This window comes from Lolium perenne, chromosome 5 (assembly GCF_019359855.2).
Source record: "Lolium perenne isolate Kyuss_39 chromosome 5, Kyuss_2.0, whole genome shotgun sequence".
Lineage (NCBI taxonomy): Eukaryota > Viridiplantae > Streptophyta > Magnoliopsida > Poales > Poaceae > Lolium > Lolium perenne.
The window spans coordinates 201200285-201225664 of NC_067248.2; the positions used below are offsets into that span (position 1 = coordinate 201200285).

At 42.1% G+C, this 25380-nt stretch overlaps 2 protein-coding genes and 1 long non-coding RNA gene across 4 annotated transcripts; 1 reads left to right on the forward strand and 2 right to left on the reverse strand.

Annotated features, from left to right (window-relative positions):
* Positions 1-578: 578 nt before the first annotated feature.
* On the reverse strand, positions 579-6511 carry LOC127301498 (glutamate receptor 2.8). The gene is made up of 5 exons (XM_051331754.1): positions 6256-6511; positions 3286-4628; positions 2724-3030; positions 1788-2194; positions 579-1359 (listed from the first exon to the last, which is right to left on the reverse strand). The coding sequence occupies exons 1-5, from the start codon at positions 6509-6511 to the stop codon at positions 796-798; spliced, it is 2877 nt and encodes a 958-aa protein (XP_051187714.1). The 3' UTR covers positions 579-795.
* Positions 6512-16395: 9884 nt separating this feature from the next.
* LOC127301497 (uncharacterized) lies at positions 16396-25127 on the forward strand. 2 transcript variants are annotated; one of them, XR_007852114.1, is made up of 4 exons: positions 16396-16698; positions 16788-16897; positions 17605-17731; positions 23921-25127. It is a non-coding gene; the product is annotated as an uncharacterized lncRNA (long non-coding RNA). The 2 variants fall into 2 exon arrangements; XR_007852116.1 differs by having other exon boundaries at positions 24737-25127.
* On the reverse strand, positions 17320-24992 carry LOC127301496 (glutamate receptor 2.7-like). Its single transcript, XM_051331753.2, has 5 exons — positions 24725-24992; positions 22345-23681; positions 21486-21789; positions 19307-19713; positions 17320-17840 (listed from the first exon to the last, which is right to left on the reverse strand). Exons 1-5 carry the CDS (start codon positions 24990-24992, stop codon positions 17343-17345), a joined length of 2814 nt encoding a protein of 937 aa, XP_051187713.1. The 3' UTR covers positions 17320-17342.
* Positions 25128-25380: the final 253 nt, after the last annotated feature.

Sequence of the window (25380 nt, forward strand, 5' to 3'; positions counted from 1 at the left end):
CTCAATTTGCGGCTGTAAAATTTCGTGCAAAGTTGACGCTAGTTCCTCTTTTTTAAATTCTGGTCTGCGCCCAAAATGCGTCGCCCCGCTGGAGCCAGCCCCAGACACAAACGGACGCGCGACTATTTCCGTGTCCGCCAGGCGACGCAAACGGACGCCCGCGGGTATTTTGTGTCCGAAATGCGTCGCGCCGCTGGGTTCGGTGTCCGCCCCGCGGCCCCCGCCCTGCCCTGTCCCGCCGCAAGGAATCCTCGGGATGCAGTCGCTCGCCCACCCACTATCGCGACGGAGGGAGGACCCATCCGGCGCGCGGCGAGGTACGACGACGACGAGACTCGATAATCCATCATAAGTTATGCGTAGTGCAAACTTCCAAAGTGAACTATTGCTTCCGGCTTTGGCATTCGAGTTCAATCCTCTATTGTACGCGCTCGCAAATGTTTTGGTCTGGAGTAGATTTGTTGGAACTGTTGGGGGCAAGGTGTTCGATAGAATGCCAACACAACCTTTTGCAGATCGTTAGAATCAAGTTAATCAACTATGGACGCTCTGGTATAGTCGTATAGATGATTGTTCTGTAATGTAAAGCATTCAAGGCACGATCTTACTGGCAGGAGTATATAGGCTAGTACAAAGTGAACTTTGTCTTCTCCAAGGTAATAAAAATACGAAAATATAATGCGACTGGTTAGCCTGAAAGGCTGAATCGTATGTAAACTGAAAGTTTACTTGATTTTGCACGCGTAGCAAATTCACATACCCAAGTTCAGCCTGGCCGGCTTACCCAATTACCCACTAACTTGAGCCACTTAATGACAGACCACTTTTGTCTCCCCTGTGAATGATTTGTGAACCAACATGAGTCAGTGATGTTGCCCTGTTATTTTCTGTGCATCTGCAACCTATATTGTTGTTCTCACTGTCCGGTAGCTGATCACTATTTGTGTTTGAATTTTGAGGCACTGGCAATGTTGCTTGGTTCTCTATATCGTTGCATTTTTCTTCTTCATCGCTATTTTGGTCTGCTTGTTCTCCTAGTGAAACTCCATTTTCCCCTTGCTGCCCATGTGCACATTCATTTTGATCATTTCCTTTGCCCCTTTTATTTTGTTGATGTCTTTTGTGGCGGTTCAACAACATGGCTACAGAAAGGGAACATGTTGTTACGATCCCAGTTAAGAGGAATAGTCCGCCAAAACTTCCTAAAGTGATAGCACCTGAACCATCAATTTTATCCTCATTTTGATGGTTCTTTTGATTTATCCATTTCTTTTCAATGTCAATGATGCTATCTCCTCCTGTGATGTTCAGTATTGCCCTTGATAATTCAGCACGAAGTGGAGATTGCTTGGGAAGGGCCTAATAACCAAAACTATCATTGTTATAAGTTTGCAAATGCTAGAATATGAAGAATTCTGCATCGTAAATTCTGATCCAGTAAAGGCCTGAAAAGTAAAATTTCTAATAGGACTGAACATTCTTAGCCAAAATGATACAATGAAAGTTGGTCAATAATGGTATTATTTAGCAGTACCATATGATATGATAGTCATATTAAAAGTTGCATAAATAGTACAAAGATCCAGTAAGCTGACCATAGGTGCTAGGGTTCAGGCATAGTTTGTGGTTGTTGTGATGTACTTATTTTAGAGTTATTTTAAAAGGAAAGTTGTGAAAATTATGTTACTCTGTTTGATAGACTAGAGGAACATATAGTGGGTGTAATTTTTTTTCATTTTTCAAAAGGGACTAAAAGTAAACGTCCTTGGAGGCATAGTTAAACTTACAAATGCAAATCCCGCACTCTTGTAAATAGGCCCCACCATTGTGTAACCTTTGCTGTAATTTGCAAGAAACAGTTTGATGTACGGGACTTCATGTACAAGCGCAGCAATGCCGCCATTTTTGCTTCCTTTAGAAAGAGCACCATAGAAGTCGTCAGGTGTATCATAGGGCCTGATCTTTGATCTTTCAAAACCAATATCTACTAGTAGACCCTCTATATAGGAACCACGGTGGAATCCTACATATTCTCCTTTCTTCTGGAGTTCATGAACATCAGTTACTGTCGGTGAAAGCTTCTGCACAGTTAGCATTGATGCAAAGCTTGCTGTATAACTTGATGTAAGCACCAGAAGAACAAACATCCATACAAGTAGAACAATTCTAGATAGAAATCGTTCCAGCTTCTCCTCTGCAGAAATAACAATGAAGTTATTGTAAAGACGCTAAACAAATTTGAAAGCTGGGAGATACTGCAGTGCACACTATCTCAGAACTGGTGGAAAGCATATGGTAATATCCATTTCTGTAGATGATAATGCAAGTCTTACCATCAATGAAAACAGAGGACAATGTAAAGATGGATTTTCTGTTTACTGAACAATATGTCTTAAATGGTTTTTCAGCAGATCAAACTAGAATCGTTTTTTCCTCTTCTGATACTTAATATTGCATTGATTTAGAATTGTTAATTATACAGATATCTTATTTTGGAAAAAATTCAAGATGAATTCAAATAAATAAGATTCCTAGAGATGATTTTTTTTCATCCCCTAGAACTTGTAGAGACGCAGTTTGGTCAGATCAATGTAGTAGTCTTTCTTGCAGGAAATTTCAGTGCTTCTTCTTATTTAATATAGTGCAGCATATACTTTGTCTATGCAACTTAAATACTTGTTAAAAATTCTGCAAAATGTAGGAAATTGTAATATTTACTCAACTCTCTTCAAGAATGGAGAAAAACATTGTAATCCCCAGCTGTTTGAGTGAAAAGGGACCATGCACATGTTCATTCCCATTTAGATACTCCAGCAGCCAAACAACAAGTCCTGTGTATATAAATAATATGATGCTGCCAAACCACATTCCAGTGCTTAATGGTTTCAAGAAAATCCACATATTCTCGATCATGTCTTCCCTGACTGGAACAATCATCCCTACTCCGGATTCTGTGTATGGTATAGTGAAGTCGACATACAATGTTCTATTGTATCTTACAGTTATGTCTCCAACTGCTATGTCGGTTTTCTGCGATGGCATTAACATTAGTCAGCTTTAAATATTTGAGAAATAAAAATGAGTATCTAGCTTTTAAGATCAATTAGTCGCTAGAAGCTCAATTGTTCCACATAAAAGGAATATTTTAGCATGCAATAGACTTTTTATTTGCTTTGAGAAAAAAAATACGGTGAACCTTATCTTAACTGTGAAATGCCAGCTTCTAGTTCATGCACTTGGAAGATTGAGAAATGGAAGCTACATTATCTATAAACTATTTCTTACCTGAAGATAGACTTGGTAAACAAAATCATTGTAGCTCCCCGAATTTGCTGTATCAGTTGTGCCAAATGGTACATAATCATAAGTAAGTGCAAAAGGTAGCCTCTTTACTGCCTCCTCGAATATGTCAATTGAAAGGCCGCTCGCTCTTGTTGTATTTGTTACAGGGTCTCTTAGTGCGTTTATAAACTCTGGATATCCACTTGTGAGCACACCGACTCTAAGCTTCTTACCAGTTCTAGGAATTTCCCAGCCCCTTGGTATGTCGGTTGACTCTCCTGGCCAAATTACAGGATTTAGATCAGGCATTGATGCTGATCCTGTTATTTTCAAGACATTTTGATTTAACTGCCTTGAAAGTCCTCTTTCCAGAGTCCAAAACCCTATTTGTCTCCAACCTCTCCCAACCACATTAATTATTTGGAACATAGAAACTTTAAGCTGCTGTCTGTCTGTTAGGTCAAAGTCACCGCTTAAACCTCTGAACTTGTTTTGGACAATTGCTGTCAAGAGTTCATGACCATTTGTAGAAATAACCATAGATTGCAAGCATGTGGCGTTTTTACTGGTCCATGTCCTCTTATTTCTTATACTCGATATCCCAACCTTTTCCGCAGCCTGTGCTAATGCCCATACCACATCATATCCCCATAAACCAACAATGCTTAACTTATTAAAGGGTGACTCATCTGGGTTATCCCGTTGGTACATTCTGCTCCATCTTATGGAGAGGTTATCAAGTTCTTGTGATTTAGGGACTTGATACCTTACTCCTAGTACACCATTCATTGCCTCAATAACACTCGGATTTAGTGAATCGAGGATGTTTGCTACTCCATCTGTGATAATCCACACAAATCCTTTGTTCATCATCCCTATATCTTTTGCCTTTGTAAAGAGAAGGGAAGTCATAGTGGAGGATGTATGAACAATAAATACCCTTGTTTGCATTTTCATCAACTTATAAAGTTCTTGCATAATGTTTTCACCTGTTGTTGACAAAGGGATAACACTGCGATATGGAACACGTATATCAATTTCTTGAAGTGCATCATTGAGGTATGGTAGAATGCCTCTCCCATAGTCAGTGTCATCATATACTAGTACTACTTCTCTCCATCCATATGTTTGTATAAGCGAGGCAATGCTTTTCACCTGAGCTGAGTCATTCATTGTGGCACGCACAAAATATGGCATACTGTCAGAAGTGAGAGAGGAGCTTGTTGCTGTGAAGGATACTGTGGGGACTTGTGTTATATTTCCAAGTTTGGATATGAATACAGCTTCTGATGACTTCTGGGGACCAATTATGGCTTGAACTTTATAATTCTCCAGTAATTCAATGGCTTTTGGTAGTGAACATAAAAGATAATGTCGATCAATATAATATCAGTGCAATAATGGGTACTACACAGCATCATGACCAGTTTTTCAAGATTGGAAAAGGCCAAGAAGTTGAACCTTCAGATTTTGTTTGGTTAAGACTCTCATTGAGACTACAAACTTCTATGACAATTGTAACATTTTTTCCTCTATGATCCCTTGACATAACAAATAGTCAAGTACTTCTACAAAAAGTAAATGGTTTGTACAACACACATGTGCAAGGACATACAATATTTTCTACTTGCTGGACATGGTGTTTTGGGTCATAGTTCCAAATGCATCTATTATGAAAAATGCATTTTAAATGTATTTTAAAATGTCTAAAAATTCTGGGAGTACATCCTGATATGTTATGTTCACACACAAAATTTTGTGAGAAAAGGACAGTTTTTTTGGGCTGAGTAAAAAAGATAAAAGTCCCAGGAGAAGCTATGTAGGAGCACCCAAAATTGTCCTTTTTACACAAGTCACAGAAAATGTCACTTTTTCGCGAAATTTTGTGTGCGGACAATTTTTTTTTGGCAGTGGGTGCTATGAGCAAAAAGGTATTTCTACTTGCCCTCTTTCTAGGGAACACATCACGGAAGAGCCCCGCTGTTTGTTAAATACTCCCTTCGTCCACAAATAAGTGTACATGCGGATTTTTCAAGATAAATTATGAAGTGGAGTGAAAATATATTCGAAACATGCATCTCTCCTCTTTAATTCTTTCACCTCCAATGAGCTAAATGCATGTAGAAAATAAGAAGAACATGTGGTCAATATTATTGGGTTTGATTTCTGTGCGATAAGAGAGAAGCAATTAAAGTGCATTGAGAAGATAGAAGTACACTCTTTTGTGGACAAATTTTAGAGCTAGATGTACACTTATTTGAGGATGGAGGGAGTATATTTGAATTATAGGGGTAGAAAACTACACAGTTTTTTTGGGAGACTATAAAGAGATGTTTTCCAGCAGATTATATTCACAAGATGAGATGCAAGCACAGAAAGGCAGAAATATTAACCCATCCACTCATACCAAAATTACCAAGGTTCAGCCAAATTGGATTGGAATGTTTTGTGTACAATGTTTTTTTTCCATTGTAATTTTATCACCGGCTTTCGGATGTTTTATAATAGTTATTTCATAGCTTTGTTACAACTTTACAACCGACGTCTTTCTAGCTTTTGCTTATCGCCAACGCCATTATTGTGGGGAGTGGGAGACCTTGACAACATCATTTCAAAAGGGATTGTTTCATTGGACCCATTTGGAGAAATATGTCACTCGGGTATGGTTTTGCAAATTGAAAATAAACCTAGGCTTTCTGTATATGTGGTTTTCATACATCTTGTGTTTTCTCTAAGGTCACTCAGGTATTCCAAACTGAGAAATTGACCATACTAACCAAGTTTTTTTTTTTTGAAAACTAGGGGCTCATCACCGATTTCTGTTAATAGAAACCAAAGATACATAGTTTAGGTCCTTGCCATACTAACCAAGTACTAAATACCTTTTTTTTCTGAATGATATTTTGATAATAGAAAACGAAATTATTTGGTTTTCCTGAATCCATACAACGTGACATACTGCAGAACACATACCTGCTGATGCAGCCTGGACATCACTGGCCATGGAATCCCTAATGTGGAGAACAAGCTTTGTGCTGTAGTTCGTATGGGTTGGGTAGAAATCCTCGACGGCCAATGAAACACTGGTTCGTGCAACCTTCCCTACCAGTGAGTCCAGATTGAGGATTACTCCGACATGGAATTCACCTGCTTTGCTGGTGGTATTTTGAGCTACGGCGAAATCGACAATGAGTAGCAAGAAGAGGATGGCTCGAGGTGCTCCCTCCATTAGAGGTACTTCTCCATTACATGGAGAATCGCACCCTCTTATATACTAGGGTTGTACTTGTTGAGCACTTAATTTTTTAACAATGGTGTTCAATGGTCAAACTGAAAGTTGCAACTTGCAAGATTTAGAGGTCACTTGTTTCTTCGAGCTTGTCTGTGTTTTCCTCCTTCACTAGACTTTTGCTGTCCGTTTGCAGCGGAAGTACTGGGAATTTCAAGCGGAGTTGTCTCTACATCAGTGAATTATTGCTCTTAAAAAAAGAAAGAAAGAAAGGCAAGGGCGGTGGCGTGCCAACGTATCTTTGATCCCTGATTTGTGTGTGCAAGTAAACGAGCTATTTTTTTGGATACCTGTGCAACTAAACGTTGACGCTAGGATTTTTCTTTTCTTTGAGAGGCGAGGGTTGACATTTCTTCCATTGAGGCTTAGGGCATCTCCAGCGATCCAACACAAACGGACAAATCTGTATCAGTCCGCGCGGACAAGAATGGAAAAACCCCTGACATAGCGGCTTGACACAAAATGACCGGCATGTCCGCACCGATGGAGTGATTGTCCACGTCTTCCAGGCTCAGGCCCACCTAGAGATGTGCGGGCGGCCTGCATCGCTTCGTCTATCGCTTCGTCTCTCTGCGCGGCCGCATCGCTTCCCTTCTGTGTGTGCTTGGTCGCTGCGGCGCCATCAGTGGCACGCTTCGGCTTGGCAGCACCAGGACTGGCGGACGGCGGCCGGGCTTCTGCACTGCCATCAATGGCATGCGCCTGGAAACAAACACCGACATTCATAGCGGCCACGTCCTGTCCCTTTTTAAGGGCATCGTATTTCCCCGCCATTGCCACCATCTAGCGCATCTCTCCTCCACCGCCATCCCTCTCTATATCCCACAAAACATGCAGCCATGGGCAAGGGATGTCCACACAAGAAACCGAAGAATGACCACGAGGTCGGGTCATCGGCGCCGAAGAAGAGGAAGCCGCACATCCGTGTCTCCATCGCCGTCGACGTGGCCCGGGGCCCTATACCAGCAGCGCACGCATTGCGCTCCTGGGTGGAACGATGTCCACTTCCCTGGTGGCGGCCTTAACTACCGGAGGGTTCCCATGCCGATGGTGCCACGGCAGGGCCGAGAACAGCAGCAGGAGATTGCCTGATGTCGGGCCCTTATCTCGCCTGACCTCCTCGCCAACCCTGCGCACGTCTCAACTTGTCGTTGTGGGACTCGTTCGGCCACCTCGAATGGGCCCAAGGCGCCGAGTGGGGTTCCTCGACAACGACGAGTACAACTACACCGCTCTGCTCGTGCCGATGAAGGAGGAGGAGGAGGCCATCGGTGGTGACCAAAACCCAGGAGAGGAGGAGCGGGTCCACATCGAGGACTACCTCGGCTACCTCGCATACATGGTCGAGCAAGCCAATGAAACGGACACGGTGGACCATCTCCCTCTCATGCTGAAAGGCGTGGACAAGGAAGAGGCAATGAGGCTCCCCGTGAATGCCTTGCATGAGCAGCCGTGGTGATGCCCGTTGGCCTGCCTGAGGAGCCCCTACGGGTGGCCATGGAGGCCTTGCACGCGGCGCCACCACCATCTCCATGGGACCAATGGCCCATGTAGATCCTGACCTATCCTCCACCACTTCCGACGCGTACCTGTTGCCTTCTTGGGCGCCCAATTGGCCCTGGGAGCAGCAGAGTCCCTCCTCCTCCACCACCGGTCCACCATCTGCCCGCGCCGGTGCCCAAATATCCATGGCTGATGCCGAAGATCGTGGACCTCACACATGACTAATGGCTTGCAAGAACACATGATCAACATAGCATAATTTTGTGGAAGTATTCTCCCAACTTTTTTATTGAACCCAATGAGGAGAAAGAAGGCATGTATTATTGTCGGTGTTTCTGTCGCATCCAAGGTGTCACGGTTTCTTGAGTGAATTGACTGCAAGTGTGAAGGTGGAGGTGGTGAGTAGGAAGTAATTGCTGAATAGGAATTGAGCATAAATAAAGATTAAATAGTAATGAAAATAAAGTAATGGATTGTGTTCGGAGTTTCCTGCAGGTGAGAGGTCAGGCGCGGAGAGGTTCAGTTCATGGTGATAGTGAGTGTGCCATATGGATGGATATATGAATGTAGTTGGTATGTCAAAGTGATTTTTGCATATTAGGATACAAGTAGGCGAGCAACCCTTGAGTCATCTATCTCCTCTATGTCCAGATCAATAGACACTATTGTCCAATTACCTGCTACCATCAGCGATACCTAGCATAATTATTAAGATCGTAAGACCATACCAACTCATTAAGGTTAATGGTTCCTTGCTCTCCTCGAATTGTGTTGACTTCTCTTTTCTCCACTGTCACTAGGAGGTCACATAGTTACTAGAAAACAATTGTTCATCTATGTAGATGTCTGGATCATGTTGTCTGGGCCCTTAATTAGATAACAAACATTATGCAAACCATAGATAATCAATATTATAAGTATTAATAATAATAGCTTTCACAAATGAATGATAGTAATAGGCACATCACATCTCACCAATCTCCTACATCTCCAAGGGGGATTTACTTGCACATAAGAGGATAATTGCACAAAGAGATAATGATATTACAAATGTAGTTAATCTTGTGATATTACCGTAGCAAGCCTCAAATGATCAAACCAAATCCAACGTCAAGAGTCTCGAGTGAGAAAAGAGTTTACAACCCTAGTTCTTAAAAAGATGAATCTTTGTCTCTCTCGTCCTCTCTCTATGTGGTGATAATGATGGTGGAATAAAGGATCTTGAGGAGGAGGACCGCGGTGAAGATCGAAGGATGAGTTCTTCTTCTCCAGATCTCTTCATCTATGTTCGTGGATGAACTGTGGTTGTTGTTGCTGTTGTTGTTGTTGTTGTTGTTGTTGCTGTTGTTGCTGTTGGTGCTGTTGGTGCTGTTGGTGCTGTTGTTGTTGCTGTTGCTGCTGTTGCTGCTGCTGCTGGTGCTGCTGTTGTTTGAAAGTTCAGAGATGGTAAACCTAGATGGGGGTGAATAGGTTTCTACAAGTTTTAATTCTTTCTTTGCAATGTTACCCTTTGCGGAATATAAAGGTGAGCCTAATGGAAACTAGGTGAGGCACCCTAGGTGAGGTTGCTGTTGCTGCTGTTGCTGCTGTTGTTGGTGGTGTTGCTGTTGTTGCTGCTGTTGCTGATGTTGGTGCTATTGCTGTTGTTGGTGCTGTTGTTGTTGTTTGAAAGTTCAGAGATGGTAAACCTAGAGGGGGGTGAATAGGTTTCTACAAGTTTTAATTCTTTCTTTGCAATGTTAGGCTTTGCGGAATATAAATGTGAGCCTAATGGAAACTAGGTGAGGCACCCTAGATGATGATACAAGTAACTCGAGCACGAAGGCTCTCACATGTAGATATAACACAAGTAAAGAGTTCGGTTAGAGATAACCGATAGCACGCAGAGACGAAGGTTTATTCCCGTGTTCCCTTCCTTCGCAAGAAGGTACGTCATGTTTGGAGAGGTGCGGGTCCCACGAAGGATTCCCCAGCACCACGAAGGCTCACCTTCTTCTCCTGAGCCTATCCCATGAAGGAATAGCTCTTTTCACTTGTGGTAGACTTTGAGGCAGCCTCCAAACCTTCACAATCTTGTCAGGAGCAAATCCACAGCCTGGATGCTTCCGGACGCTTTTAAGAAACCCTAGAGAGCAAGTATCTTGATGAATACAAGGGGGAACAAGATTTGGCTCGGTGAAACTATAGATCAACACCTCCTCTAGCTTTTCCCCGGAGGGATTTGAGTTTGGGTGGAGGAGGAGGGATATCTGAGGCTTTTGGTGTTTCTATCAATGGAGTATGAGATAGAGAGCTCAAGAACAGTTTGTAGTGTACTGCCTAACCGTTCTAAGGTAGGAGAAGGGGTATATATAGGTCCACTTGAAATCCAACCGTTGGAGACCGTTGACAACTTGTCCAGCTCAGCATTTTGTCGAAGGTGCGGTCTGCTGGGCCTGCCACCGGGCTGGCCGGTGCCACACCCGGTGCCACCGGGCCACGGGCCGGACCGGCCGGCAGACGCCGGACCAGGTGCTGGGTCAGTGCCGGACGATCGTCCGAGTTTGCAGTATACTCCATCCGGTAGTCACCGACATATGGGCCGGCCTATGCCGGGCCGGACGGTGCAGGAGCCGGTGGCGCCGGGCAGGGCGCCGGACCAGCCGACAGACACCGGGCGAGGGACCGGGCGGGCGCCAGGCGATTGAGCCAGGCACCCTGGAATGTGCCCGGTGTGCACCGGTGCCAGGGCCGGTCTGCGCCGGACCAGTCGGTGCGGCACTCGGTGCCGCCGGGCCATACGTCGGCCTGAGCTTCCCTTCTTTCCTTTGAAGTGGGGGGTCTCCCTTCACCTTCTTGTTCCATTGATACACCATTATGCCTGTTAGACTAATACCTGAGAATAATCTTGTAGGCACGTATTCTTTATTCTTGTTGTTGCCTCTTTATTCTTTATTCTTTATTCTTTATTCTTCTTTATTCTTTGTTGCTATTCTTTATTCTTTATTCTTCTTTGTTATTCTTCTTTATTCTTTCTTTATTCTTTATTCTTCTTTATTCTTTATTCTTCGTTGTCATTATTCTTTGTTGCTCTTCTTTGTTGTTATTCTTTGTTGTTGTTGTTCTTTGTTGCTGCTGTTGCTGTTGTTGCTGTTGTTGTTGTTGTTGTTGTTGTTGCTGTTGTTGTTGTTGCTGCTGCTGTTGTTGTTGTTGTTGTTGTTGCTGTTGTTGTTGTTGTTGTTGTTGTTGTTGTTGTTGTTGTTGTTGTTGTTGTTGTTGTTGTTGTTGTTGTTGTTGTTGTTGTTGTTGTTGTTGTTGTTGTTGTTGTTGTTGTTGTTGTTGTTGTTGTTGTTGTTGTTGTTGCTGCTATTGTTGTTGTTGTTGTTGTTGTTGTTGTTGTTGTTGTTGTTGCTGTTCTTTCTTTATTTGTTGTTGTTGTTATTCTTTGTTGTTCTTTGTTATTCTTTATTCTTTCTTCTTTCTTTCTTTGTTATTCTTGTTATTCTTTGTTGTTCTTTGTTATTCTTTGTTGTTGTTGTTGTTGTTGTTGTTGTTGTTGTTGTTATTCTTTATTCTGTTGTTCTGCTTTATTCTGTTGTTGTTGTTGTTGTTGTTGTTGTTGTTGTTGTTGTTGTTGTTGTTGTTGTTGTTGTTGTTGTTATTGCTTTATTCTTTGGTGTTGTTGTTGTTGTTCTTTATTCTTTATTCTTTATTCTGTCTTCTTCTTTATTCTTTATTCTTCTATTATTCTTTATTCTTCTTGGTGTTATTCTTGCTGTTGTTGTTGTTGCTGCTTGTTTCTGCTGTTGTTGTTGCTGTTGTTGTTGTTGTTGTTGTTGTTGTTGTTGTTGTTGTTGTTGGTGTACCAGTGCCCGTTAAAACGTCTGCTTCCAGGGATGAAAATTTTCTCAATTGAGGACTAGCTTGATTTCATCCAAATCTTCATTTATAATTTGATTTCATTCCTAAATTGACCATTTCCTGAAAGTATCATGAAAGCACAAGGAAATTCAAGGTTCATTGTATTGTGGCACTTTGCTAGTTAGTTTTGAAAGCAAAAAACCAATGAATCCAAATAAAAACCAAATTTAAACACCTCCAAAATACGTCATTTTTTAGGAGTTATCAACTCCCCCAAGATGAAATGTTACTTTCCCTCAAAGAACACAAGAAATAAAGAATGATAGCTAGGGGTTCTTACAATATTTTACCAAGTTAAGGTGGTATAGAATTTTTTCCCTTTAGAAATGCTGCAACCTTAAACAAGATCATAGAAATATTCGAATGATTGCACCTAATGTCCTAGCCACATGTCTTGTCATCTATCAAACTCTTATTTCCAAACAAGTCTTAGGGTTTATCTAGGCAAATGAAATTCAATTCTTAAAGCCTCTCTTCTTTCTTAAAGAGAGTTTCAAAAGCAATAACATTCCAAGTTGTATACAATGAGATGGCGTGAGAGCATGAAAAGGAAAATAAAACATTAGAGTAACTTGGTTCTCTGCCACATAATCAAATATAAGCTCTCCAACACACACTCTTCCTTGTTTCTCGAGAACTCGCGCTCATTGGTAATCGAGACCATTCCAAGTTGTAAATTTGAACATTAAATTGAATAGACTTTGTGGAACACTCTTGAGGAGTACAATTTTTTCTAATATAAAAATTTCCATGGAGGAGTTAAAATTTTGCCCATCATAACATTGTTGTTACAGACTTCAATCAACTCATAGACAAAATCTGAGATCTCCCTCGTGGTAGATCGTTTATAGGCCAAGAGAGTTCTTAAGAGTATACATGGTATGTTGGAGACACATGTAAAGCAATATATTGCACACGCTCTAACAAAATGTTTTTTGGGATGCATCTCAATTACTGCAAACCGGGTTTCTATCAAACATTTCTTTTTAAGTGCATCATCAAGTCCACCATCAAGTTCTATGGGGTCAAGTTATCCAATAATAAATCTCACAGAACAATTACTCAACACCCAAAAAAATTCTTTCTTCGGGCACATGACGCTCGGCGCAGTGCACTTGAGTGCACAGGAGAACCGAGGGGACGGAGCAGGCACATTGACTGTCCGCTTCACCCGGTCCCACCATGAATTTCCTTCTCTGCGGCGCTTCGTAGTCGCACCACGCGCTGATAACTGCAGGCGAAGGGGAACCACCTTGCCCTCCCTAGCCAAGCTATAAAGTGAGGCGAGGCTTCCCTCTTACCACTACATCCTTCTCACACTGCCTCATCTTCAGTTCCTCCTAGCAAGCGCCATGGACCGAGCCCTTCCCTCCTTGCGCATCGGCCACCACAGGAGGTGCAGCCGTCACGGCAACAGAGGAGAAGGGATGTTCCGTGGTGCTGATGGTGATCAGGTCGTTCCCGACGGAATGCAGGGGTGCAACGAAGGACGCGGGGCAGACACAGTTGTTGGTGTGGCGGTCAGAAGGGACGTGGCTGCGGCTACCACGGAGTACCCTCCCCCGCCCACTCAGCATGGCTAGCCCCGACTCCGCGGGAGGGTGATGCATGTAAAATGCATACATAAACTTTGTAATTTATTGTATCAAAATCATTTTATTATGCAACTTTAGTATATTTATTGGTACTAATGTATTAATAGTTTCAAAAGTTCCCAAGTTCTTATTTTATACTTTGTTGTGTAGGAAATAAGCAAATATGGATGGAAGCCGGTAATTATGGTAAAATCTAGAGTTTCCCGAAATATGTCCCTGCAGAACTTTTTTCGAAGATTGCCACGGTAAACCCCGAAGACAACATTAAATGAAAAAGTGCCAATTGATAAAGTTGTGGGAAATTTTATGAGCTTCGTTTTAGATATAAAACTCGCCCCAATCGGACTCCGAAGTCCCCCTGGCCTGCCATGTTACTGTAGAGGACAGAAGTAGTTTTAGGATTTCGAAAATTATTGACGTGATCAAACTCTTGTCATACATAATGGATTCGGCCAAGACATGACTTTATGAACTCATAAAGGATAGAGAGGAGTCCTAGGAAGGTTATAGAGGTGCCCAAGAGCCCTTGGATAAAAGGGGCATCCATTCAATGGCTAAAATTGCATCTCCACCTTTATATATTGAGGGGAAACCCTACTTTTAAGGTGCCCGATGCTGTCAACCCCCACCTCCATCTCTAGCCGGCTCTCCCGCACCCCGCACCCAAACCTAAGATCCTACCGCGACAAGTGTTGGAGATATGCACAAGAGGCAATAATAACATGGTTATTATATCTTTGTGTTTATGATAAATGTTTGCATCCCATACTATAATTTTATTAACCGGAAACATTAATACTTGTGTGTTTTGTAAACATAAAAGAGTCCCTATAGTAAGCCTCTTGTTAAACTAGCTTGTTGATTAATAGATGATCATGGTTTCCTGATCATGAACATTGGATGTTATTAATAACAAGATCATATCATTAGGAGAATGATGTGATGGACACACACCTATAGTAAGCATAAGATCAAGTCATTAAGTTTGTTTTGCTACAAGCTTTCAAATACATAGTAACCTAATCCTTCGACCATGAGATCATGTTAATCACCAACACCGGATGGATGCTTTGATGACATCAAATGCCACTTCGTGATTAGGTGGTTATAAAGGTGGCATTAAGTATTCTAAAAGTATGAGTTGAAGCGCATGGATCAAGAGTGAGATTTGTCCATCCAAATGACGGATAGATATACTCTGGGACCTCTCGGTGGAATGTCATCCAATTGGCTTGCAAGCATGTGACTAGGTCACAAGGGATGTCATATCACAGTACGAGTAAAGAGTACTTATTGGTAACAAGGTTGAACTATGTATGGAGATACCGATGATCGAACCTCGGATAAGTAAAGTATCGCGCGACAAAGGGAATCGGTATCGTATGTTAATGGTTCTTTCGATCACGAAGTCATCGTTGAATATGTGAGAGCCATTATGGATCTCCAAGTACCAATATTGGTTATTGATCGGAGAGGTGTCTCGATCATGTTTGCATAGTTCGCGAACCGTAGGTGACACACTTAAGGTTCGATGTTGTTTAAGTAGATATGGAATATGAGATGGAGACCATATATTGTTCGGAGTCTCGGATGAGATATAGGACATCACGAGGAGGTCCGTAATGGTCCAGAGAATAAGATTCATATAATGGAAGTCATCTTCCTGGGTTCGGGAAAAGTTTCGATGTTTTGACCGGAGCTTCTAGAAGGTTCTAGAGGGCCACCGGTGGGCCCACCACCTCGGGAGGGGCCACATGGGATGAGGAAATGGTGCGGGGGGCTCATGGGATAGCTGCACCAGGTCCAAGAAGCCTAGCCGGCCAGCCCCTAGAGATAAGATTGAATCCAAAAGGATAAGACCAAATCCCTAAATTTAGAGGGGGGGGGGGGGGGGGGGGTTCCTTCCCCCACCCCATGCACCGGCCCTAGGAGGCTGTGGGGCCGAGGGGGCAACCCTAGCCGCACCCCCATCTATAAATAGAGGTGCGGGGGTGGTCGGCCACTTCCCCCTTTCCCAACCCTAGGCACCACACCTCTCCTCCCCCCTCCTTCTTCTTCTTCCTGCTCCGGCTTAGGCAAAACCCTGCAGGAATTCTCCTCCACCACCACCACCACGCCGTCGTGCTGCTGGGATTCCGAGAGGATCTACTACCTCCGCTGCCTGCTGGAACGGGGAGATGAAGGTCTTGATCGACTCTGTACGTGTGACCGAGTGCGGAAGTGCTGTCGGATCGCAACACCGGAAGGATCGGCTTCATCAACCACGAGATTGGATCTCGTTAAGTCTTTGGATCTTCGAGGGTTAGTTCTCATCTATCTCGTTGCACATATCTCATAGATTAGATCTCGACTTTTTCATAGATTGGATCTTGGTTTTATTCGTCTTTGCGGTAGAATTTTTTTGTTTTCTATGCAACGAACCCTACAACAAGCTCCCCGCACTCGCAACCGACCCCATCTAAGCCCTAAGTTTTCTTCCTCAGCTCTGTCCACGGTGCTGCGGCAAGCCACTTCATCTCCATCTCCAGTGACGTTCATTCCTCGCCTAGTCAGCGATGCCACAACCCTTGTCGACGACGAGGTCCTCGCAATCGTCGCTCCGACATCTTCATCCTCTCCGGTGTCTTTGGTCGCTGCACTTGCAAGCTTGGTGGGCTGGCCCGTTGCATCGGAGGGTTACGCGTCACCCCACTAACCGACGCAACGGGTCAAATAGGATTTACCATGTTTTTTTTTTGGACAAGATTTGTTTTTGAGAAATGCAACGTACCCGGTTTTAGCCCAGCTGAATCATTCCACGACAAACACTCACCCCGGGCCCATTCCCAAGTGCTAGCCCACACCGGCCGTGCAAAAGTGTCGCCGCTCTTCGAGCAGGAAAGCCGCATCCTTCTGAGTTTGGCGGAGCGGCGGCGGCGGCCGTCGGCGTGACCACCGGAGGTCGCGGGAAACCCCACGGAGATCAGGATTCCTCCGCTTGCGACGGCATGCCCGCAGCTTGGGCGAGCGATGAGGATTCCTCCGCTCCTAGCCTCCTAGGAACTTACGGGAGGCGAGGCGAGGGGAGGCCAGATTTCAGCCCTTCCTATTTCACCCTACGAGATTTTACTGCACACACTGTTGTACAATGTGAGCATTCGATTGAGATTGATATTCGCTAACTTTGGTTTGCTGACTTTTGGGTTCTTTACCCCTGATCAATGTGAGTATTGCTTCAGGTTGAGAAAAGCTATAGAGTGTTCATGGTTGAATCTGTAAGGAAAGGGGATGATGCTTTGGGATGGCCTCGAGAAGCGACACAGTGCACAGATGCCAAATTGCAGTTCAGGTTATCCTGCCTAAACTGTTACTTTTTTTTTCGATTGGTCTGTCACTTATTAAATGGAGGCTGAATTTGAACCAGCCTTTGTGTTTTACACCAGTAATCATTGATCACCACGTGCCCATGACAAGTTTGTTATGCTTGTCTCTCTGAAAGTGGTATGGAAATTGAACATAAAAAGAGTAGATGATAAAGTTTATCTTCAAAATCTATAATCTATATGTTTTGGGTTCCTTGGATTACCCTGTGTTACACTGATAGATTGTTGATTTACATTTGGAACCTGAGTAAAATGAGAATACATAATAAACTTACAGTTGTATTGACATGCAGGTAGCAAGCATTACTGTTAGCATTTGTATATACTAGGCACACAATTATACACAAAACAACAACATATGACCAGACGTATGTGGCCAGGCGAGCCTGAATATAGCTGATTAGCTTGGCGCTACAAACCATTGCTTGATGTTCCATGAGGTGTAAAATCGGGAGTTGTTTGCACTTCTGAACTAGGACTTAGTTCTCTGGATATTTCTATCTCTTGTTGGCAGGCGTAGCTATCTGAATCATCTGGTACAGTTAACTGCATGTTCTGGGACGGGTTAGATTCTGTAGTCGTTTCTTGAGTTCGTTCATTTATATACTCTGCGTCATATTCTATCTGAATCTGATTGGGCCCTGTACTATTTCTTATCTTGTGCTTCTTGTAGAGGAACATCACCAGGGCTATCAAAAGGGCAGAAGTTGAAGCAATTCCCGTGAGTAGAAAGAGTCCTGAAAAGTTTTTGAAGTTTAATCTGCTAGAGCCGATGATGGCACCGTCATTCTGACAGGAAGGTTGGTCTCCTATCCATTTCCTTTCCATATGAATGATGACATCTCCCTCTGTTATGCTGAGGATTGCCCTTGAAAAGTCGTAGACCAGAGGGGATCCCTTGGGGAATGCCTAAACAAGTAGTATAATATAAGAATTCATATAATTTTTGCAAGAAAAAATATATTAAGATAAATAAATTGCATAGTTGTTTATTCTAAGATTCTTCTTAAATTCAAAACAAAAATGTAGTTAAGATAAATAAATCGCATGTTACTTACTGCACTTTGTAGCTCTTTTAATAAAATTTTACTGTCGGGGCCTCCCCTACAGTTTTTAGCTCAAAAAAAAGTTCTGTTTTTCTGGAAAAATGTTGTTTTGATGTTTAGTTGATAGAATCTGATATACATTTGTAGATGCTCTATGAGACTAGCCATATTCTGTAACATGTATTGACACATTATTAGGGCGATCTAGTAAATACTTGTTAAGTTCAAACATGAAAAATATTCAGAATAATGTTATGAAGAGCAAATATACCATCATTTAATGCTCAAGGTTTTTTCCGACATTGGAAGGAACATAAATTTCAGTAAATAGCAACCCTTTGCCTTTCCTTTTAAAAGATATCTACCGTTGCTGATTTTTTTGTTTTAAGGTTCTCCTTGTCATTCAAATTAGGATATGAAATTGCTGTTGGTGTCTCAACTGCCTAAGTGCCTAGCTTATAGTTGATCTCTTACTCGGTAAGTTTTATTGTAGTACCAAATTTATGGTGTTCGCTGCAATGCTCCTACTCCAATGTACCTATATGTTCAGAAGTTAGAACTTCCATGCCCCTATTAAGTTAGTTGTACAAACAATGTCAGAAACTCAATTCGGCTCCCGGGTCCGTATGATCCCTCTACCATAAAAACATATTTTCAAGTGTTAAAAAATTTTGATAAAAAAATTTACATGTACATCTCCATAATATATGTGTATTAGTCAAGTTTCACGAAAAAATAATATTTTTTGTAGTCTAAACGAAAAAGAGAAAATTTATCTTGTGATAATTCTTTGTTTCAGCACCGAATTTTGTCTTTTTTACACACGCCACATGACATGTCGATTTTTCATGAAACGACTTTGTGAGCGTGTAGCACATGAAGATGTACGTGCAAAATTTTTGTTTCAGTTTTTTTGACATTTTAAAATGTGTCTAACATTTATTTCAAAATAAAGGGAGCATACGCTCCCATGTGCCAAAACATTTAAAGTCTTTGTAAGTTCGAATTGTGGTAAACAATTGTGCAGAATGATGAGTTCATACCAGACATAGCTTTGTTTTTTTTTTTTTTTTTTTTTGAGCTTAAGACATAGCTTTGTTGAGTGCACTTGTTTGCTTGTCATCTTGGATTTTAGCACTGTGCATTGGTCATGCAGCAACTTTGTTAATGTATGCACGTATTTCCATATGTGTTCTACGTTTTGATAAGTATCTTCCTTTATGAATTGGTCATTCTTTAAGCCTAAGCAGTTTTCAAGTATATATTTCCTAGAATTTATACTTAGAGGTAAATAAAATATAATGTATGTATGTGGTGTAGCTAACTTACAAAACCAAACCCTTCAGACTTGTAAATTGGTCCAACCATTGTGTAACCTTTGCAATGCGTAGCGAGGAATATTTTGATATATGGAATTTCATGTATGAGTGCAGCAATACCACCATTTTTGCTCCCTTTGTAGAGTGCATCGGCAAAATCATCTGGATTATTGTAGGACCTGATCTTTCTTCTGTCAAAACCAAGCTGTTCTAATAGGTCCCCTACATAAGAACCATTATGATATCCTACATATTCTCCTTTCCTAAGGAGTTCATGAACATCAGTTACTGTGGGTTGAAGTTGCTGCACAGTAAGCAGCGATGATAAACTGGCTGTATAACTTGACGTAATAGCGAGTAAAACTATAAACCATACAATGATAACCAATCTGGACAAAATACTTTGCACCCTCTCCTCTGCAAAACGAATAACCATGTATGAGCAACTTCAAATCGATAATGAATGCTAAATTTACTCTTTGTATGATAGATTCCTTCATTTATATACTGAGAAAAAAAATAAACATCCATGAATGTACATTGAGTAATTTCACAAAGCACTAGATAAATAGTCACAAAGCACCAGGTTTTGAATGTAGGAAATTGTCCTTATACAATCAAGTCATTGGTATTTTGCAGAAATAACACTTAGTTTGTCCTCTGTTAGGCACTTAACCTCCACTGTTTGTCTCCATTCATTTCACTTGCGTATCCACCATATTTTCTGTATGCAAACAAAAAATACAATCTGTTTCTTGTTCCATTGTTGTCTTACCTAAGGCACCATGTGTAAAGCTGAATCCTGAATCCGCAACTTTTCTTGCTGCAGTCTGTGCCTGGCTCCCCATCCCCCCCCCCCCCCGAACTACCTGAACTAGTGCACCCCCTCCCTCCCTGTGTTAAGGCAGGCGTCCTCCCAGTGTCACCCCATACTTTCCTTCAGGCCTCTTCCCCTGCCAAGCAACTCTTTCATCCTCGGCGCTGTCAGCAGCATCCCCTTCTCCTTGCAGGAGAAGTTGGTGTGCTAGCCAGTGTTGCTCCATCCACAGCAGCAGGAAGAAACTTGCATTGTTTTCTGGCCAGTGTAGCCCCATCCCCTGCAGTGCCTCTTCCCCTGAGGCCTCTGCCCTTCCCCAGCAACTGATTCTTGGCAGCATCCCCTGCACCCAATTCTCCTTGCAGGAGAAGTATGTGTGCTGCCCGGTGTTGCTCCATCCACAGCAGCAGCAACAAACTTGCATTGTTTTTTGGCCCATTCTTGTGTGGGAATGCAATGTAGAGAATTGGAGGTTAATGGGAATACGAATTCGTCAGGTGAATGGGAAGAAGGCCAATTAAGTGCACTGTGTATCCAGAATAACTGTTAGGGGCAAGAGGGTCACAAGGTCACTTTTCTCTATCATTTGCACATAATGCTATCGAGTCTAACTCTGAACAAACTGAGTGTTATTTTAGCAAGTGTGTCCACATAGGTGCTATTTTGGATTTTGGTCATGGTCAGTGAGCGAGTTGTGTCAGTTGGTCAGAGAAGCACAGCTGTTATTCCAACCCTAAACTACCTGGATCATGGCTCCGGGGACCTTTTTTATCCGAGAAAAACGCAAAAGCTTTGCGTCTCGATGCATTGATAGAAAAGGGAGTTATGTATAAGTCCACGGATGGATAACACTTGGAATTACAATAGAGATGCAAGTGGGTCACTATTGGGGTACCCTCTACCCTCTTTAGTTCAGGGTAGAGGGTACCCCAATAGTGACCCACTTGCATCTCTATTGTACAATACGATGCCCCCTAGATACTAAGTGGTGCAACCGGAAGCAGACATGCGCGGGGAGACCCCTCACTCCTGCTCTTGCCCACTCCTGGGCCTCCACCCAGACCGTGTTGAGAAGGTGAGCTATGTCCCCCTAAACAGTAGGCTCCAGGACAGTGAGGCTACTGGTCAAAACAACCTCTCTGTCGCAGCTACTCATTACATTCTGTGGTCCTAGACTTGTGGTATAAGACATGAAAAACATATTACCTAGTTATTTACTGGTTCCTGCTCGTTCAGGTTAATTTTTTTTTGAAAACAAGGAAAACTTATTAAGAAAATCCTAAATTATCCTGTTTGAGACTCTATTATGTGGAAAATGCAATTTTTGTATGGAAAAAGAACATTTAATATATTTGATGACATCGTCACTTACTATCTACAAAGATGGGGAAATATATTGCTATCCCGAGCTGGCGGGAAATGGAACCTGTCAGTTCAGTATTGTCAATTCGTCGCTCCAATAGCCAGATGGCAGCACCTGTGAATATGAAGAACACGATGCTTCCAATCCACAGATCAGTAGTTAATGGCTTCAAGAATATCCATGTATCCTTACTCGTGTCGTCCTTGACTGGCACAATCATTGCTATTCCAGATTCAGTATAAGGCAGTGTGAAGTCAGCATAGGAAGTTCTATTGTACCTGATGGTTATATCCCCAATTGCTATTTGGTATACCTGCAAGCATATCATTTATTGCTGCATAAGTGCGTAGCCATGTTTCTCTCAATCATTGATTACATGTTCAATATACTACTCAAGCTAAAATTGTGAATTCCAAGGGCTCGTCGAAACCATCAGCAAACAATCACTTCTATCATAATAATCTCAAAAAGAAGTACTAGTACTGTCATCTATGTTTTGGGCATGCATCTAGTTAGTTTGTACCTTAACTGGTAGGATCATATAGTTAGTAATAATTAGTAACAATCCATGCATTCAGTCCTTTGGCGATACACACATACAAGGAAGGAGGTGATGCCTTTGATTTCTACATAATTATCCGTTCTATACCCACCTATCTAATATTTTTACCAATCAACATTCAGTTAGACTAATTGGTGGAAATTGTTGCCTAGAAAACAAAAGTGAGTTATAATTTCAGACTAAAGAAGTTAGCTAAAACATGATTAAATTGTACTGATGGGACTAGTAAAATTAGTAAAATAAAAAAGGAGCACGCCCAATTTCTGCAACTTAACAATATTGACAATTGGAAACCAAATTTCTTACCCCAAGTTGGACTTGGTAGACAAAATCATTATAGCTACCATTGCTTACTCCTTGTGAACTATCAAATGCTACATATTCATAAGTGATTGCATATGGGAGCTGCCTTAACACCTCTTCAAATACATCAATTGCATACCCAGTGGCAGTTGTTGCATTGGTTACTGGATTCCTTTCCACCTTCATAAACTCAGGATATCCACTTGTCCGTACACCTACTCGGAGTTTCTTTCCATTAGTGGGAATTTGCCATCCTTTAGGAACTACATGCACTTCTCCTGGCCAAAAAACTGGATTGAGATCAGGTATAGAGTTTAGATAGGTGTGTTTGAATCCATTTTGATTCAAATTCCTCACAATTCCATTCTTTGCTGTCCAGAAACCTATTTCTTTCGACTCTCTTCTAACCACATTAATTATCTGGAATATGGAGAATGGCAATTGCCTGCTTGTAATGTCAAAATCGCCACTTAAGCCTCTGAACTTGTTCCGTGAGATTGCATCCAGGAGTTTTGGACCAATTGTTGACACACCCAAAGTTCTAAGACACATCGAGTTTTTCCTGTGTTGCTGCTTCTGAGACATGTCATTGGTCATGCTTACCTTTTCTGCTGCTTGTGCCAAAGCCCAAATAGTGTCATAACCCCTGAGCCCGAAAATACTTGGCTCCGTTGGTGGATCATTTGGGTTTTCTTGTTTGTACCTCATAGTCCATCTTCTAGTAAAATCACTAAGTTCCTTTGATCTAGGCACATAGAATCTCACACCCAATGCACCATCCATTGCGTCAAGAACCAAGGGGTTCAGTGAGTTAACAATATTTGCTATCCCATCTGTCAAAATCCACGCATATCCCTCATTCATCATTCCTAACTCTTTGGCCTTTGTGAATAGAATGGAGCCAGTAGCTGATGACATGTGCACAATGTAAACCCTTGTTTGCATTGTCATTAGCTTGTATAGTTCTTTTTCAACTTGGTCACTGTTTGCTGATTGAGAGATGCCACTGCGATATGGCATAGAAGCTCCAAACTCTTGGAGGGCATCAACCAGGTAAGGTATGATGCCCCTGCCAAAGTCTGTCTCCTCATATATGGGCACCACTTCCCTCCAGCCATATGCCTTAATGAGAGCAGCAAGGCTATTTACCTGAGCAGCATCACTTAGAGTTGCTCGCAAAAAATATGGCACATTACCAGATGAAAGAGCGGGATTTGTTGCTGTGAAGGAGATAACAGGGACTTTACTGTGGTTCCCAATATCAGACACAAAAGTTGCTTCTGAAGATTTTTGTGGACCGATGATGGCCCCTACAGAGTAGTTTTCCAGCAGGTCCGCAGCTGCGCAATCCAATTAAGAAAAAGAAATGATTTGAAGAAACCAAGATATTTGGTGCATTTATAAACATTAGCCAAGCCATGGTGTTATAGCTCAGTATAATGACTTGGGCTCTATGATCATTGCTTTTAAAGTACTGGTTTCAGATATTTAGTAATATAAATATATGAAGAGCTCATGTTCATGGGGAAAGTGCCTATAGTTTAATCCAACAGATTCACATTTGTCCTTTTCTTGGCAGGTTTGGGCTGATGTCCTTGCTTGGGTTCAGTTTCCCTTCCGGCCGCCTTGCTCCGGCGACGCAAAGGCGTCGCTTCAATGGTCTTGCTTACCTCTTGGATGATTTAGAAGCATCGCAATGCCTGCACCTTCGAAGGCACACACGCCTGCAATGCCTCTTTGCTTAGACACATCAACGATGAGGCTAAGCTTTGGGTCTTCGCCCACGCCTTTTTCTTTTCTTTTCGAAATGGGGTATCCCCTGCCTCTGCATCAATTGATGCATACAGGTCTTCGCCCGCGCCTCTTGCCTAAGGCTTTGGTTACCTACAGACTGGGATGTCCACTAATCCCCTATTTTCTTTATTAGCCTGGGTGTGTTTTTGCTGTTTTATCTTGGTTGCTCGTGCCCTTTTCTTAGGCCTGTAAAACTCCCTACCTTTTCAATATATTAAAACGCAAGCTTGGCGTTTCCTCGAAAAAACAGTTTTCCATTTCGGGGCTATTTCGTAAAACCCCTTAATTTGTTTCAGACTAGCAGTGGCACTAGAAAAGTGTAGCAATATAAGTGTAGTAATGAAATTAAGGAAAAATGCACTGTTCATTTGATTCATTTCACTGTAGATAAAATCTATTTCTACAATTTTATTTAATTTTGGTAAAAAGAAGTTCTGAAATATTTTGGTATAATCGGTTATCAATATACTTTGCAACAGAATTTGAACTGTGTAGAATTTGGCTTTATCACAGAAATCCAATTTAACAGTAATTTATTGTGTCCAACAAATTTTTTTTTTTTGAGATGTTCACAGTTTTTGATATGTACCTTCTGATGCAGCTCGGATATTGTCTCCGTTGGAATCCCTGATGTGGAGAACCAGCTTTGTTGTATAATTCCTGTGGACTGCATAGAAATCCTCCATAGCCATCAGAATGCTAGTACGTGCTATTTTGCCCACCAGAGACTGCAGATCGAGGATAGCTCCAACATTGAGTATTCCCGTTCCACTTTGTGTTACATTTTGAGCAACACTGAAGCTGAGGAACGGCAACAACAACAACAACAACAAGGTGGTCTTAGCTGCTGTGTCCATCCTCGAGCTGTTTCTACAGAATGTATGGGGCCAGTGCATAGTCTCTTATAGTTATGATTCTTATTATTTATCGCACTGACGGAGCAATAATCGTTCTCATTGGCATTATTCTAACCAAGTCTTGGTCAGCTCTGAGCTATAATGTCAACTGTCTGTTCGGGCTATCTTCTGGAAGTACCTATCATTCTATATTTATAAATGTATAAAGTGAATGATACCTGGGCTTTGAAGTGATGGCTCTGCAGATTCAAGGAAATTTCCTGTGACAAACTCAAGAAGAATGGGCCTGATAACTTCCTCCATCTGTTGAATCTTTGATCCTTAAGAAATGGGATTGCGAGGAAGAAGTCAAGGATACCTTAGATAACTGTGGAAGGTTTGGTTTTAA

Excerpts from the sequence above, each read along its gene's own strand:
- LOC127301498 (XM_051331754.1), bottom strand. The coding sequence starts at position 6,511 with ATGGAGGGAGCACCTCGAGCCATCCTCTTCTTGCTACTCATTGTCGAT. Across the intron at positions 2,195-2,723 it reads TTTCTCCATTCTTGAAGAGA|AGGAGAAGCTGGAACGATTT; the intron begins GTTGAGTAAATA and ends TTATTTCTGCAG. Across the intron at positions 1,360-1,787 it reads AGAGTGCGGGATTTGCATTT|GCCCTTCCCAAGCAATCTCC; the intron begins GTAAGTTTAACT and ends TTTGGTTATTAG.
- LOC127301496 (XM_051331753.2), bottom strand. The coding sequence starts at position 24,992 with ATGGACACAGCAGCTAAGACCACCTTGTTGTTGTTGTTGTTGTTGCCG. Across the intron at positions 21,790-22,344 it reads TCTACCAAGTCCAACTTGGG|GTATACCAAATAGCAATTGG; the intron begins GTAAGAAATTTG and ends ATATGCTTGCAG. Across the intron at positions 19,714-21,485 it reads TTTCCCCATCTTTGTAGATA|AGGAGAGGGTGCAAAGTATT; the intron begins GTAAGTGACGAT and ends TTCGTTTTGCAG.